Source organism: Choloepus didactylus, chromosome 7, assembly GCF_015220235.1.
Source record: "Choloepus didactylus isolate mChoDid1 chromosome 7, mChoDid1.pri, whole genome shotgun sequence".
NCBI lineage: Eukaryota > Metazoa > Chordata > Mammalia > Pilosa > Megalonychidae > Choloepus > Choloepus didactylus.
Window position 1 is genome coordinate 138,050,754 of NC_051313.1, and position 15,891 is coordinate 138,066,644.

At 41.8% G+C, this 15,891-nt stretch overlaps 1 protein-coding gene across 6 annotated transcripts in view; it reads right to left on the bottom strand.

The window, feature by feature from the left end:
* The window catches only part of JARID2 (jumonji and AT-rich interaction domain containing 2), a 243,329-nt gene that overhangs the window by 40,709 nt on the left and 186,729 nt on the right, over positions 1–15,891 (bottom strand). For 5 of the 6 annotated variants that reach the window (XM_037842110.1, XM_037842105.1, XM_037842107.1 and 2 more), the window contains one exon: positions 5,937–6,113. In XM_037842110.1, coding sequence (XP_037698038.1) covers positions 5,937–6,090 — 154 coding nt within the window. In that variant the 5' untranslated portion in view covers positions 6,091–6,113. Of the gene's footprint in view, positions 1–5,936; positions 6,114–7,731; positions 7,953–15,891 lie in introns of those variants that run through there. The other variant, XM_037842109.1, reaches the window with a different exon arrangement.

Here is a 15,891-nt window from a genome sequence, read left to right on the forward strand (position 1 = left end):
TCATCCCATCTACAGGAATACTGGGATATTCACTTGCCTCAGCAGGAAAAACAGAGGTGCCAAGGTAAAGGGGCTGGCCCATGAAAATGTCTATTAATCCTGTCAGCTAGAGAACGTCTCCTCGGTGAGCACGGCTGTGGCGAGACCCCTGCCCCTGCAGTGCTCACCTCCCACACCACCCACACAAAGAGGGGGCTGAATGGACCTGGGAGGCAACCACAGAGCAGAAATGTAGTAAACGCGTCCAAGTGATTGCTTTTTGGCCCTCACACAACATGCCCCCCGGTGTGAGTCCAAAAGCAATTAAATCATTCCAGCTGGGAGTGCAATGACATGTTGTTTAAAAAGTCTTCTGAGAAATGCTCTGCTTCAGATAGATGCAGACAAAAAGGAACAATGGTCTCTGCTATTTCTCCAGTTTTTCAGAAGCACAAAGAACATTTGAAGAATATATACTGGGTGGCTGGTTTATGCAATTAACTTTCACAAAGTCTTCTGTGCAAAGGCTCCTGTGTAAGAGGGTAACATGGATTCACTACAATTACAACACTGAGGGAAAACCAAGGCCAAATTCATTCCAAAATAACTCAATAAAGCCTCCAGTTAGCAGCCTCATTCCCACTGGAAAAAATAATCAATTATGAGAACTTTTCACAAAATAAGCCATTTCCAATATCAACTTGTAATATAAATGACCATAAAGCAGTGTTTTGGTTGTACTGTTTTATTTCTAAATAATGATTACTTTGGGCTCTATTATTAAGATCATCTGAGATATCGTATATTTAAGAGTACTTTGGAAACTCAGAAGAGCTACTGAAACACAAGTTGCCGGTAGGCACTGTTATTGTAACCCCTGAGAATAACCTAAGGTTAAAGTTCTCATGATGCTGTCCATGTCACTGGAGAGTATCTATTTTAATAAACAACTCCATTTCCATTAGAATGTTCAGTGAGAACATTACGAGTCCTGCCTAATGTTGGCTAAAGTAAACAAAGCCCTGTCTGGGGACACAGGGCTCCAGAGCTGGTGGGCTCAGAGCTCCTATCTCAGAGAGTGAGGACGGGTTCTAGCTTCTAGATCCTGCCCATCCAGCCTCATCAGGATGGCCACAGCCACCCCAGTAATAACGTATTAGCTTTCCAGTCTGCATTCTGGGCATTTATTTCCCAACACTTCAGTGAGGGGGGATTTTGACAAACTACCTAAATCGCCCTTCAACAACATCCCCAGCATATGAAGCATGGAATAGCACCACTTAGAAAAAAGACATGTTTTGCAATGGAGAAGTTACCAAAAAAGCTGCCTGCTCTCCACGCTCTCTTGCAAAGAGGTCTGGTTATGAAGATCCACTTGACCACAAATTATTATCCTCTCGCCCAGGTTCTTCCTGTTGGAGACTCTATTTTAACACTTGCACATTCTTCACCCAAGTCAGAAACCAAAAGGAAATGGAGGTATCCTGTCTCGATCTTTTAGATTTTGGAAAATGAGGGAGTAAAACTGAGAGGCCTCATCTCATTCACAAATGGACCCCAAGCTGTTTTTCCCATGCCATCAGAGCTCATGGTGATCTGAAGACGGTTCCTTTCTGCTGACAAAAGCCCTCTGAAGCACGGAATGGGAGGGGGTGGGGGACGGAGGAGCACCTGAACAGGACACACCATCCAGGGCTTCCTAATGACACTGGCGGAGCACTACAGGGCTCACTCTGGGGAGAGGCAAGAGTGACAGGGGCAGCCACAGGGCTCTGGAAGCTTCCAACACCCTCCTGTCATCTATTTGGAGGTAATTAGGCACTAGAGCCTAGCTAATCCAATCAAGCTTGCTACTCTACAGGTGCTCTCAGAAGAGAGGACAGCAATTTTCTGAACCTCAAGAAAGCCTCCTTCTGAGCCCCAGAAAGAGAACCAAAGTTGAGGACACCTCAGGAGGCACCAGGGCAATGGGACATCCATCCTAGGTAACCTGGGGCCTAGCACTTTCTTCAGACATATGACCACCAACCACCAAGGTAAAACGGACAACACCCTCCATACTCCCACCTGGAACTCTCCATTTCAAGTGAACCCACTACAGGAATATAAGATATCACATTTAAACAAATGTTCCCTTTTACAAATGATGGGTACCATAATGAAATCCCATTATGAGGAATTCAGTTTAAGATTAGCAGAAGAAACAAATGTTAGTCCCAATGGGAAGTGCTGCCATGTTTGATCTGTATTTATTAAACACAAAAATAAATCCTGAGGATACCAGCTTGACCAGAATATTTTAGTGTAAACCACTAGAGTCCTGGGATTTACTACTGACATTTTGCAACTCATATTTTGACCTCAAGACAGAACAAACAGATTTCCTTCTGAGGTATAAAATGGAATTAAGAATACAAAGCACAGATTTCTTTTTGCTGGGAAAGGAAAGAATGAATGATACTCTAATCTCTAGTATGCTAATTAGCTGAAAGGGGAAATTAAGAAATCAGAGAAGTTAAATGTCTTACCCAGGAACACACAGCTAATCAGTAGCTGAAAAAGGGTGTGAAACGAGGCCCCTGGTGATGTTAAAGACCTTTGTAAGAGATATACAGGCAACTTGGTATGATAATAATAATTTGATTATCCAGAAGTGGTTGTGGAAAGAGTAATTCTGGACATCAGAATATTCCACCCCCGAATACTTCAACAAATACTACATTTTAGTTTTACCACACTTGTATAACGAGCTTTAATGCCACTAACTCCTTTCTCTGCTATTGAAAATAGCAACGGCCTTTTCTACCACCTTCAGAAGTACAGAGCTTCTGTACTTACTCCCAAGCATCACCAGTACTTGCTTTAATAAACCGCTGACCTCCGTTTGTTTCCATGGAATCTGCAGAATAGAGACTATCAGGCAGCACAGCAAACTAGGAAATGTGAATACAGTGTTTTCCTGAAGTACCCGCCGAACTGGAGGCTCAATTGGCTTTCTTCAAAGCTGATTTCTCTGTACCAACAGAACCATCCTCTTTCCTGGACCATTTCAAAGTGAAGGAGCATTCCAAATAGCCTGTATGCTTCTGAGCTGGCTTCACCAGGCAGCACTCCCCATCTGCGGGTTTTTACTATTTGGCTCCTAAAGACATTCAGGCCATGTGGCAACAGCACAACTGGAGACCCAAGGGGAGCTGTGTGTCATAGTCACGAGTTTGTGGGACAAGCCTGGTGGCATCTGCTTGTGTCTTCCAGAGGACAGAGCAGAACGCCATGGCTCCATCACAGACGCCACCTATCCCAACCCAGGGCCCCAGGGTGGGAAGTGGCATTTCAAAAACCTTGACTCTTGCCACTTGGAGCAGAAAGACCACCACCAAAAAAAGCTACAAAAATCAACAACTGTGAGCATATCTACAGATGTGGCTACCAGAGTACCCATACAAACAGTTCACATAATCCCTGCCTTTCAGATGAGGAAGCTGTGCTGGTCTGCTGATGAAGCCCAGCTGGTTTTGAGGCACTCTCCATGGAATCTCTCTCTTGCTTTCTAGGAGCGGCCTCCCATGTAAGCGAGGAAGACAAGTTAGCTGCATCAGAGATGAAGAAGGGAGTGAGGAGGACCGCCCGGTCCTGACACCACCTAGGCACTGCCCTATCGAGAGCCAGCAAAATTCACTAGTACCCGAAAATACCCCCAGAGTTTTTAACCATCTTAGTGCTGTTTTCAGACAACCACTAACTATTTAAATTAGTAAAATCACACAGCATCTTCAAAAGGTAGAAGTCTGTCTGTGAGTGTACTTGGACCTACAGATACATAGACACATGTAGACATGACAGATAAAGAACACTCTCCCTTGACTCCTAACGGTAATGACAGTTGGTCAGTGCAAAATTGTTGCCCTCTTTCCTTCAATTCCTCTACCCTCACCCCACCCCTTTGGACACCTCGCTGCTGCCAGGTAGGTCACTCCCCTCCACATAATAATGCTGCAGCTATGGGAAAGGAGATTCAGAAAAGTAAGATCCATGGACACACAACAAAATCATTTTTGACGTTAGAGATTGAATCTCTGAGAACACTGTTCAGCGAACCAGAGTCTCGTCATCAACCTCAAAAAAGAAGAGTTGGAGAACCAAGCACAACCACAGCAAGTAAACACAGGTTTAATTCACCCAATCAATGTACCTGTCAATTCACTGTAAGATGATGGGGAACAATAACATTGTAAGGAATCATCCTGATATTATATTGTTGAAATACATTTCTATCATATGGATACCCAGAGACAAACAGAAATGAGTCTGGTTTTCATGTTTTGTTCATATTTATTTACTCTTATTCTCTTCTATTAAGCCAAAAATAAAACTGGAAAATGAAATCCCTTCCCAGGGTTTTTTTTTTTTTTTTTTTTTAAAAAAGATTCCGTCAAGTCTTTCTTGCTACATTCTAGCTCAGAAAAAGCTAATACCAATGGCTCCATTAGCAGCTCCGTGATGACAAATCCCCAGTCTATTCTCAGCAGTTCTGTTGTCTTCCACCATCACCTCAAACTCCACAGACAATAAAAGTCCTTAACTACCCCAAAAAACTCCTTACCTAACTGCAATTCTATTACCTTCAATCCTTCCCATCCAGTTGGTTTTTACCTCACGATGCCTCTTGCACTCATCAGTTCTGCACGATATTCCAGAGTCCAGGCTCTCAGCAGTTTCCTGGCTGTAATCCTCTAACTATTCATTTTCCCTTTCATTTCAGACTAAACTCTGCTGCCAGAATCATCGTTCTGGACTTGATCTATTTCAGCTTATTTCCACATCTAAAACCAACAACAGTTCCCTATTCTGTGCAAATTATTATATAATAAATAATATTTGAATTCTTCCTGATTAGCAAGGGCTCCCCATTAGCAACTATCAACTCAACCCTGTCCTTCTTAAATCACCCCAAACTGCATCCTCTGACATGAAGATGGGGGTAGGTGCTACTTCCCCACCACCGCACAAAACAGGCAATACTGTACATCCGTGTTTATGTAGCCCTTCTTCCCTCTGAAGTGAACCAGCACATCTTCTACACTCTCCACATGTCACCCAAATACAGCCCCAGCAACAGACAGGGCAGATGAACAATCATTACATTGACAAGGTAGGAATGAAACCTAGGCACAGATTTCCATCACCTTAAAGTTATGCTATGACAGCTTGCCTGCCCCAAGCCTTTATTTCCCACTGAATCCAGAAAGACTACCTTTACCTGTTGAAATAATGATTAAGTAAAAGCTGATCTCAAAGTGACCCCTCCCCCAATACATCGGGTCCACTAGGAACCTTATATGACAATAGGATCTCTGCAGATTTAATTAAGGGAAGGATTGAGTTGAAATCATATTGTATTACTGTAGAGTCTAAATCCAAAGAGAGAGACCCAAGGAAGACAGAGGCAGAGACTGGAGTAACAGTGCCACAAGGCCCGGAATGCCAAGACCCACCAGAACTCGAAGGGGCAAGGAAGGCCCATCTCCTAATGCTTCTGGAGGGAGTGCAGCCTTGCCAACACCTTAATTTCAAACTTCAGGCCTCCAAAATGGGATGAAGAATTTCTGTTTTTAAACCACCAACTTGTAGTAATTTGTTACATGACAGCCCTGGGAAACTAATACACCATTTAGATGTGATCTCTTCCTCTCCAAATCCTAATATCTGCAACTTTTATGAAATTTAACAGTCTCCACCATAAGAATATCCATACTCATATTAATAATCCACTCATCTTAGTGCCCTTGACTGTAGTGTGTTATACTAATCTCATTGCCCTTAAAGTGTCTGGCACTTGGAGAAATTTCAGAACTAGCTCTGTACTAACCAGCTTTGCAGCCTTTGCCCCTTTACCCTGTTCTCTCCCAGAGCTCTGGACAGTATCATTTGTTACACAAATTCAGAACTGGACCTACCGTGCCCGTTGGGAACATGCTTGTGGGTTTTTCCTTTCCTGGGGGTTGACTGGCATGATGATGAAGCATTGGTGGTGGCTGCTTTGACGTCTTCTGTCTCATCATCTTCCTCTTCGACGTCCTCCTCATCCTGAGAGCTTCCGAAATATACCATGCTGTTGGGCAGCGCAGGAGAACCTGGTGGGTCAGGAAAAGACGGCTCCTGAGCACGGGCCTCCATCTCACCCCTCCAAAAGCAGCACTACAGCGGAGACACTTCTGAAGTTACAAACCTCAACCCCTACTACTAAGCAGATAAAACAAAGATATTCATCTCTGCTGCCATTGCAAATTTATTTTTCAAATATCCCCCAGGAAATAGAACTCCACTTGAATCCTTTTAAAAGGTTTCAAGCTAAATCCCACAGGAGGGGTATGATACCATTCACCAAACAACAAATCAAAATTTTTAAAATGTCACTTGAATAGATGAATAATTCTAGAGGACTGAATTGAACAGAAAAACAAGTAAAATAACACCTACCCACATTGTCTAGGAACAATGAGGTTATGCATTTAACATACTAGACTTTAAAAATAACATTTTAAGCAAATGAATTTTAAAGCGATAGAAAAGATAACCAAAGAGAAGAATGTGGTAAACAGAATGTAACATGTCCTTGTGTGAGGTCACACTCTTCTGTTAATAAGGGGTGAAGGACAGACCTAGATTCCCAAAATTCAAATGGGGAAGACACTTCAATGTTCTGATTAGGTTAACAGCATGCAAAATTATCAAAATAAAATCCTGCACAACACTAAAGAAAAGTGCTAGGTTAAAATAAACAAGAATACAAAATACAAGAAAGCACACCACTTCACTGCTTTTGTATCTTTACCTCTCTACCCCTCAAATGTTTTCATTTCTGAATTAAATATAAAGCAAAAGTACCACAATAAGATCTGCATTATAAAGAAGTACAATATTTTGCTTATCAAACAGAATGGCAATTCAGAAGGAGCTGCAGTCAAGTCATGAGTGTACTGTTTGGGTCAGGGGCTCTAAAATCCAAAGATAACCTCACAAATTAACTTCTGGCATCAACTTCAGTCCTCTGTCCCATTGAGCATTTTAGAAGAACTGCTACCAAGCAACAACTAATAAGTGAGAAATTCATTTCTTATCTTGCCCATTCTCCTGTCAGTGAACTCCAGTAATATCAACAAAGATATAAGTAACCACTTTGCTGTTCCCTGCCCCCCAACATCACCACAGCCACCAAATGGAGATCTCAAACATCAAACACAACGGTTAAAAATCAATTCCTGTCCAGCTTTGGAACCACATGGCCTGTGGGAGAAACTAGCAATGAATGAGCAGTTACAGGAAGCTGAAGTGGCAAACAAAATGCCTTTCTCCCCCAAATGCAAAAAAGCATCTCCAGTCCCCTTCCTTTTGTTTCAGTTTTCCCCAGGACCTACCAATATTCCTAAACCCGGAAAGTTATATGGATCACACCACTAGATGGAAATGAAACTACAAAGGGCCAGCTGTGGATAACAGAAATGGATACAGTCTGACAAAAGCCATTTTCCCTGGATTTTTTTTCCTGATCGTTTCCATTTGGAAGTAGGTTCTCAAAAGAAGGAAGGCCCTAAAACTGACATAAGACTTTGGGGAAAATCATTTAGCTAAATAGGAGCTGGAAGTTTAAAAACAGAAGGAAATAGCCAGCAAATGGAACAACATAGTATATACTCTTATTCTAACATGGTTTTACAATTATAAGACTGCTAGAAAAAGAGGAGACCGCACCCTTCCAGGCTTCTTAGGGGTGTATAGTTAGGAACCACCTTTCACAGATATATACATGCTGTTGATCAGACTATAACAGGGACCTTCAACGTTTCAAAGTTTTCGACAACACCGTGAAGTTTTCCTTTTCCTTTTCTGTAAAATGAGAAGGAACAAGTTAATGATCTAAAAGTTCTTTTCAGATCAAAATATTTATGTTGAATTTCTTTGAAAGAAATTATCAACCGACTAGCAAGGGGCTGAAATAAGAAAGCACGTTTGGTATAAAAAATGACAGCTTTTGGGATAGATACTATGGTGACTTCTGCAAGTGACTCTGCCATTTGTTGAAAGGGGTAAGAGGGTGTGTATTTAGGCAGGTGAGTCATACACTTCTTGCCTTCCTCAATGGAGGCCATTGGGAGCAGTGTGAAAATTGGGGCAAAGTATTATCTGATAAAAATAATTCTATGTTACAGTGAGAAGCAGGTAAAATCCACATGGAGCACATGAGAAACAGGCAAGGAATTAACTTCCATGTGCAAAATCTGCTGAGGTTTTAAAAACTCATTCCTTACATAAGTAGCACAAAGCAACTATCAAATTCCTTATATTCAATTTTGAGAGACTGCAGGAACACTAAGTTTATGTTTTAAGGAACTGACATGGAGAAAATGTCTGGAAACTCAGTGCATCGTCCAGGTTTAGTTAATACACCCTAAGGAAACTTAAAGGGTAGTTTCTTCAACAAACAACAACAACACACAACCTTATGAATGGAACTGTCTTAACGGTTTGTCTTAACTTGCTAATTATTCTAAAAGAAAGAAGCTAATATGAGAGAGAATATAGAAAGGAGTGGAACAGTGAGACGTAGGGGTTTATGAAAGTCTAGCTCTGAATCCAAACAAAGTTCTCTTGATGGAACTGGCTGTCACCGTCCAAGGTGGGAAATGATTACAGGAGCACCAGGAAGATAAAAGCAGATTGCCCCCATCCTGAAAGGTGATTTTGGTTTTACTCAGACTGACACACTGGCCTGGACATACAGGTAAAGCATCAGTAAAGGAAAAAAGACAATGGCTCATTCTCAAACCAGATGGTGAATGGAGGAGCTAGTGTGAAAAAGGACAACTTCTACGTCCAAGCAGTAACAGAAGAGTTTCAGATGGGACATCACTTAACTAACTACCAGAGGCAAGAAAGAGCCCCAATTCTCCGTTCTGGAAGATACCGCACAACAAGAACAACATCCCCTTCCCCTTCAGCCTGGCTGGGGGCACCGTTCTCTAAGGAGCCACACTGCCAATCCACAACCCACGCTCCAGGAATAGCAATCAGGGACATTTACCAGAACTATGCTGGGTAAGATCATCTTATATTTCATGTAGGAAGTGAAAATGATAAAGAAATACTGTCGGCTAATATCCAGAAAGCAGCTATATAACAACCTCAAATACAGGAAGCAAATTCATCTTTCAAACTAAAATCATACAGAGCACAATTTATTTCTTCTTAACTTACATACAAGCTTGATTAGAAGTTTAGAAGAAAAGGAATCAGCTAGAAACACACGCAAGATAAAGAAAGCAAATTACTAACAAACTGAATCCAACAGCACATAAAAAGCATTATATGTGATGAATTTTAAAAGCATATTTAGTATATAAAGATTTAAATCAAAATTACAGCAGATTTTCTCCCCCAATTATTCAAGTGCATTAGCAAATGTGAGAAAAATCTGAACTTGGATCAGATAAGTGGAATCGGGAGCACGGGACGCATCTGTGCTTTGCCAGAACCTTATTTCATTACTTTTCAGAATTAGCTGGCAATGTCTCCACAATATTTACTGAAGCGCAAACCAAATGTTTTCATCTGGACAAAAATCAAACTGTGGTATGTTGCAACCACAACAGAAATCATTTTAATCCAAAAGCTTGCTTTCTCTAATTTGGGCTGTGGTTTCTATAAAATTGGATTCTCCTGCATGAATCATGCACACAGACCAAGCCCTCCTTTCCCATTTTCTTCCCTTCTCTGAGTGGTTCAACAGCTCAGCTCTTATTTTGGAAAGACCCTGGAGGGATTCCCTGCACACATTTAGCTGGGGAGTCAAATTCTGTAGTTTGACCCAATAAACACGTGGCTGGCCCACTCAGTCATTTCCAGTGATTCATCTTCAGGATACACAGACAGAATGAAAGAGAATCAGCCCTAGTATCATATTTAACTTTAAACAAAACTTCCAAGTGATGTCGAAAACTGGGGTCAGGGATAGAGGGCATTTAGGAGAGTGGGAGATGCTTCATCCTTTGAAACTGGAGAGACAGAAAAAAAGTATTTGCAAGAACTGCCTTTGTTCATTAATCCAACAGAATACCCAGCACTGTTCCAGGTACAAGTGACGAAAGCAGACCAGATGTCCACACCCATCTCATGCACAGATGAAGCGCCCCGTGGGACAACTGTACGACATTTCATGGCACTTTCTTCTGTTCCTTCCAGATCTGCCTTTATATCTTATAAGAGAAAAATTTACAACAGGATTTCCCAAATTTCATCATTTCCATACAGCCTTCAAATTAGATCTGCCATATCTAGATACCCTACGTGCTATTATTTTCTTATTCTTTTCAAACTGATGCATTTTCATTACAATTAATTACTGCCTGTCCTAATGTAATAATTTAAATTACCATAAACATAGTGTTTATCTAAAAATAAGTAAATCATCTAAAACTCTCTAAAAGTGAAAAGTGTTCATCATTACTGGTACCACAAGCAAGTAGTACATGTAGCAGACTTGGGGAAACAGCTCTCTGGGGCAAAGACCAAGCTCAAAGGGAAGCGCCTATTCCTTATAACAAGCTGGCTGTCCAGTGCCACCCAGCCTGGGACTGAGCTTCCTTTTCATGTGTACATATATCGGTGCCCGTTTGGATGTATTATGGCCCCCAAAACGCCACTGTCTTTGATGCATTCTTGTGGAGGCAGACATATCAGTGTTGATTAGGTTGGAACCTTTGGATTAGGTTGTTTCCATGGAGATACGACCCACCCAATTATCTAACTCTGAGTAGATAATTTCCATGGAGGTGTGGCCCCGCCCATTCAGCATGGGCCTTGATTAGTTCACTGGAGCCCTACATAAGCTCAGACACAAGAAGCTCACTGCTGCTGCAACTTACAGAGACATTTTGAAGATGGCCATTGAAAACAGTTTTGCTGATGCTTTGGAAGTAATAGCCCAGAGTTTGCCCTGAGAAGCTGGCACAGAGACATTTTGGAGAACACCATTTTGAAACACAACCTGAGAGCAGCTTAGAGTGACATTTTGGAGAGCTGCTGCAGCCTAGAGAGGAACATCCTGGGAGAAAGCCCTTTTGAAACCAGAACTCCAAGGCACGTGCCAGCCACATGACTTCCCAGAGGTTTTCTAGACACCACTACCCATCTTCCAGTGAATGTACCTGATAGTTGATGCCTTACGTTGGACACTTTATGGCCTTAAGACTGTAACACTGTAACCCAATACACCCCCTCTTTATAAATGCCAATCAGTTTCTGGTATTTTGCAAAATGGCAGCATTAGTAGACTGGAACAATAAACAAACAAGACACCAACTACTGGAAAGGACACTTCATAGAATCCAAAAATGTAGATCAAGCTTCAGCTTTGGCAGTCACTTACTTGCCATAAGACTGGAAGTTGTCTTCACAATAACAATTATTATGACCTCAAAGGATGACAGGTCATTTATGCAAAAGCCCTCCATGCTACACACACTAAAATGAGATCATTGGGTTAGTGCATGGATTCTGTGAAAAAGCAATTCATAGCTATAAAAGCAGACTGTCATTCTCTTTACTTCTCTTTATTTACTGCCCTTCAATTTATTTCCCTTAAATGGGAAAATAAATAGATTGGTGACAAGAATATAAGGGGTAGGGAAAAGCAAATTGTACCAAAAGATTAAAGAGTGTGAGAGTCGTGCAATGTGAAAGCAAAGCTGGAGAACTTCAGCCACAGGGGAGTTGGGTTTTTAAGGAAGAAAGACAGAGGAAGTAACGACCCTCCTTGCCCCGTGGCCAGCCTCTCTGCCCCTTGCTCCCACACACAGGAAATCCCCCATATTCAGGCATGTGTTCTATCTACAAGAGCCTTACCATGTGGAATTCAGGAACGAGAGCTCCATGGATAACAAACCACTCTCCCTCCCAACAGTGTCAACCTGAAAGCTCATCTAGCCAACAGCAGATGGAGAAAGCAACTTTATAAACTAAAAGTTGGAACACTCACCAAACATTATCTTTTCCACATTGTTCTCCATACATTTGGCTTTAAACAAATACAAATACCTTTCAAATCTAATGCAGTAAGCTCTCTGGATCTCAACTGAAGCCTCAAATTGTATCATCTAACAGCCACAATGGTACACGGTCCACAGTACCTCCAACCATCATGGCAATCCAATGAGAAGGGATTAGACCAAGCTTAGAAGGGAGCCAAGTTAGGAAAAAATATGATTCAGGGCACACAGCCATGATGTGAACACAGAAGTCTGTGATCTCTGCACCACATGAAGCTTCCACACATCCCCCAAACCCTAACGGAGACACTGAAGACTCACTTGAAAAATTCACCAGTTACCAGTCACCCTGGTGCAGTCTAAGTCATGCCACCCGAGCAGCCATTAGGTACTCCATAAAGAAGAGAGGACCGGCTCATCTGCCTTCTCAAACCGGATCGCAGAAAGGACATGAAACACCAAGGGAATCTCCAGAAGCCAAGGGGAAGGCCAGAGAAGATTCAGATATACCCTGCAATCTGTGCCAATAGCCTGTGAGGCAGGCAAAAGGAACCTGCCTTATCTTCTGGGAAGACAGCATGGTCAGAGGTCATGGTCAGGGCTGGAGCAAGGCTAATCCTGGGGACAAAACGTTTCTGATCAAAGTCACAGAGCAATTAAAAGGGACCTATCCTTCTCCTCAGAGCTTAGGTATTCCATGGTTTCAGATTTCTTAACTAGCCTGATAAACTGTTCTAGCAAATAAATTGCTTGTTCAGCCAAACTAAGTCAAGTAACAGGCTCTAGAGGAAACCCAAGGAAGCAAGAGTTGACGACTGAAACCCTCCAGATAGTAACAACACCATTTTGGATCATACTTTCATCATTACTCCCCTCATAAATGAAAATGCAACACCTCTCAGAAGGGACCATCAAAAAATATTATCTACCTCTGCAGCAATGTGCTTTCCTCCCTAGAGAGTTTATATTATGCAAAGTATTCCTATTTTGCTCAAGGAAGTTCATTATTAGCACCGCAGTGTTCCTTGCAATTGGGGGATTATTTAATTGCTTTCTAGCAGGTTAATCCCCTCTAAATTACCCTAGGCTTTTGCATTTGCCCTATTTAGAATTCACTGCCCCAAAATACCCTATGCTAGTAGAACCACAACAAAAAAAAGTACTCCTTGCCAAGAAGGCCATAAATACCCTTATAGAAAACTCCATGTGTGGGCTCTCTTCTATGACCTACAGTCCATTCAGCTGGAGTGTTCCTCCCGGATCTCTTTCAAATCAAACCCTCTTCCTATCCCCTCCCTGATACTGTGTGGGCTAAACTCCCTGGGAAATCATTAATGTATATGACTATTTCTGGGCCTGTTTCACACCCATTAGCTTGAGTTCAATGCCATAGCCAAGTGTACTAGAAACATCAGAAAACCCATTTTACAAATGGGGAAACTTAGGCCTACTAAACACAGCCTATGCTCCTATAAGGACCCACTAGTTGGCCAGCCTAAAGCTGGTGGGATCATCTTTCTAAACTACTGGGCATATTATGTCATCTATCAAGTGAAGGGCTTGGGTATACCTCATTATCTAGCCCAGAGCCTGCAGAATCAGACACATCCTAACTTCCTGGTTTAACTGCTGGACCCCCTCCACACATCCCCAACACCAATCCATTATCCTTCCATGCCTTGACAGGGGATTCTGCAGAACTCTTGCTCAGCTTCACCTCCTTTGTGAAAAGGTTGCTAACACACCCTGTAAGGCCCAGCTCAAATGTCACTTCCTGTCGGCAGCCCTCCCTGATAGCCCCAGGGAAATGGCCTCATCCTTCTCCCCAGTGCTTCCTAACGGCCTGTCTCTCCGCGGCATTTCCCACATTACTGTGTTCCTGTCTACCTCACCTACCACAATGATGCTCCTTTCTCATTTCCAATCTCAGTGTCTAGCAGTAAGAAGGGTTCAATAAAAGTCTGCTGAATTAATGAGCAATTGGATGAGGGCTGATTAGGAAAGATTGCTGATCATTCCTGAAGACATGGGGGAAATGAAAGGCACCCAGTTAGGATGGCTTTACAATGGCTGGCAGTGAGGCTCTTGGCTAGGGAGCCTCAAAAAAAGGCTCTCTTCATTCGGCAGAACTGTGACACCAATGTTCAGAAAAAGGAACTGTGAGTAAGGTGTACAGGTTTCAGGAATCCCCAATGGGAATCTCCCTGGGAAAAATGTAAATAAGAGAATCATTCAACCTGTCAGGGCTCTGCTGCATTAAGCTTTTTAATCTGCTAATAATCACAGTCAGAACAAAGAGAAGATGACAGAACTCATTAAGAACAACGATACTTGTGACAGGAAATACAGCGATGGTAATACAGCAAGCGGCACATGGCATATACACTCCTCCCCACATGTACTAACCAAAGATACTAATTATGTCTCTGGCAAGAGACACGTGGACCCTTTCAAAGCAGCTATTTAAAGATAAATAGACAGCAGGCAAACACTTAAGGCGCTGCGGCACTATTCATTCCATTCTCCTTTCCTTTAGAAATTTCAGGTCATGATATTAAATAGGAAAAGGAGCAGAGCCTTGCCAAACTTATCTGATAGGTCTCCAAATGCCTTAAAACAGATTTAGAAATCTCTAAAGCTTTTTAATCCTGAATGGCTGGCTGGTGTGTTTACATATATGAACCAATCCCAGCGTTAAATGTTATAGCATTTTGTGTTTTCAATGAAAGAATTAATGGGGTTGCAGGGAAAAGGCAACGTCCTGGGCTCTCTCACTGTACTTAATGGATCACAAAGAACAGGGATTAAAGAACTCCATTCCCTGTCTCTCCTCTCCCTCAGCCTCGAGATTGATTCCCTTCCATATCCCAAATTAGAGCCATGACTATTAAAGGTAATAATTGGGGACTGGAGAGAAGAATGACCTGCAATCGTAACAAACGTGACTTCCAGTTCTTTGACTTCATTCCTTCATTATTTTTGCAGCCCGACTTTCTTCCCTCTAAATAATGAGCTTATTAAAGACTGCTTTCTCTACCCCTAACAGTGCCCGCTGTCACCCAAGGGTGATGGACTGACTGGGTTCTTTATGCTGAGCATTAGGTGTGGGGCTCTGACAAGCTCTATTTGGTTTGGAATCGGCATCGAAAAAGAAAAAACAGCATTAGAATGCACGTATAAGAATGCACGTATAAGAATATTAATCGGATTCCCAACTGTCAGCTTAGCCTGAAAGACTTCAGATGATACAAAGATTTAACTGAGGATATGCATCATCAGCAGTTATTATCAAAAAGTTAACAATATAGCTAAATGTAAATAAAGAATTAGACTAATAAATTATGACACATCTACAAAATGGAACACTTCTAAAGTATTAACATGACTTGACAGACAGGTATTTATATGATACTATTAAGTAGGAACACCAGGCCACAGAATTAAAAGTATACTGCAATACCATTTCAGGGAGGTTGGGCAGATGTAAATTATATATGCATATAGAAGATTTAGTAAGATATGCACCAAGGAGTTAGTTAACAGTGGTTGCCTCTGGGAGACGGAAAGGAGGTTATTTTTGCTTACTTATCCTTTCTGCTGATATTCCCAGGAGGAATATAAAATACACTTATATAAAAAGACCTTTTTTTATTTTAACATCTTATTGTTCTTAATATGAAATTAAAAGAAAATTATTCAGTACCACAGCAGCAGGGATCATCTCTCTAATTCTTTTACACTTCAAAACAGGCATTTTAATTACCTCATGCAATTCACATACTAAAAGACGTCATCGAATGCCATGAAATCCACTAGGTTTCCAGAGAGCTAATGACACTATAGGAATCTCTGCCATTTGGGGCTTTTT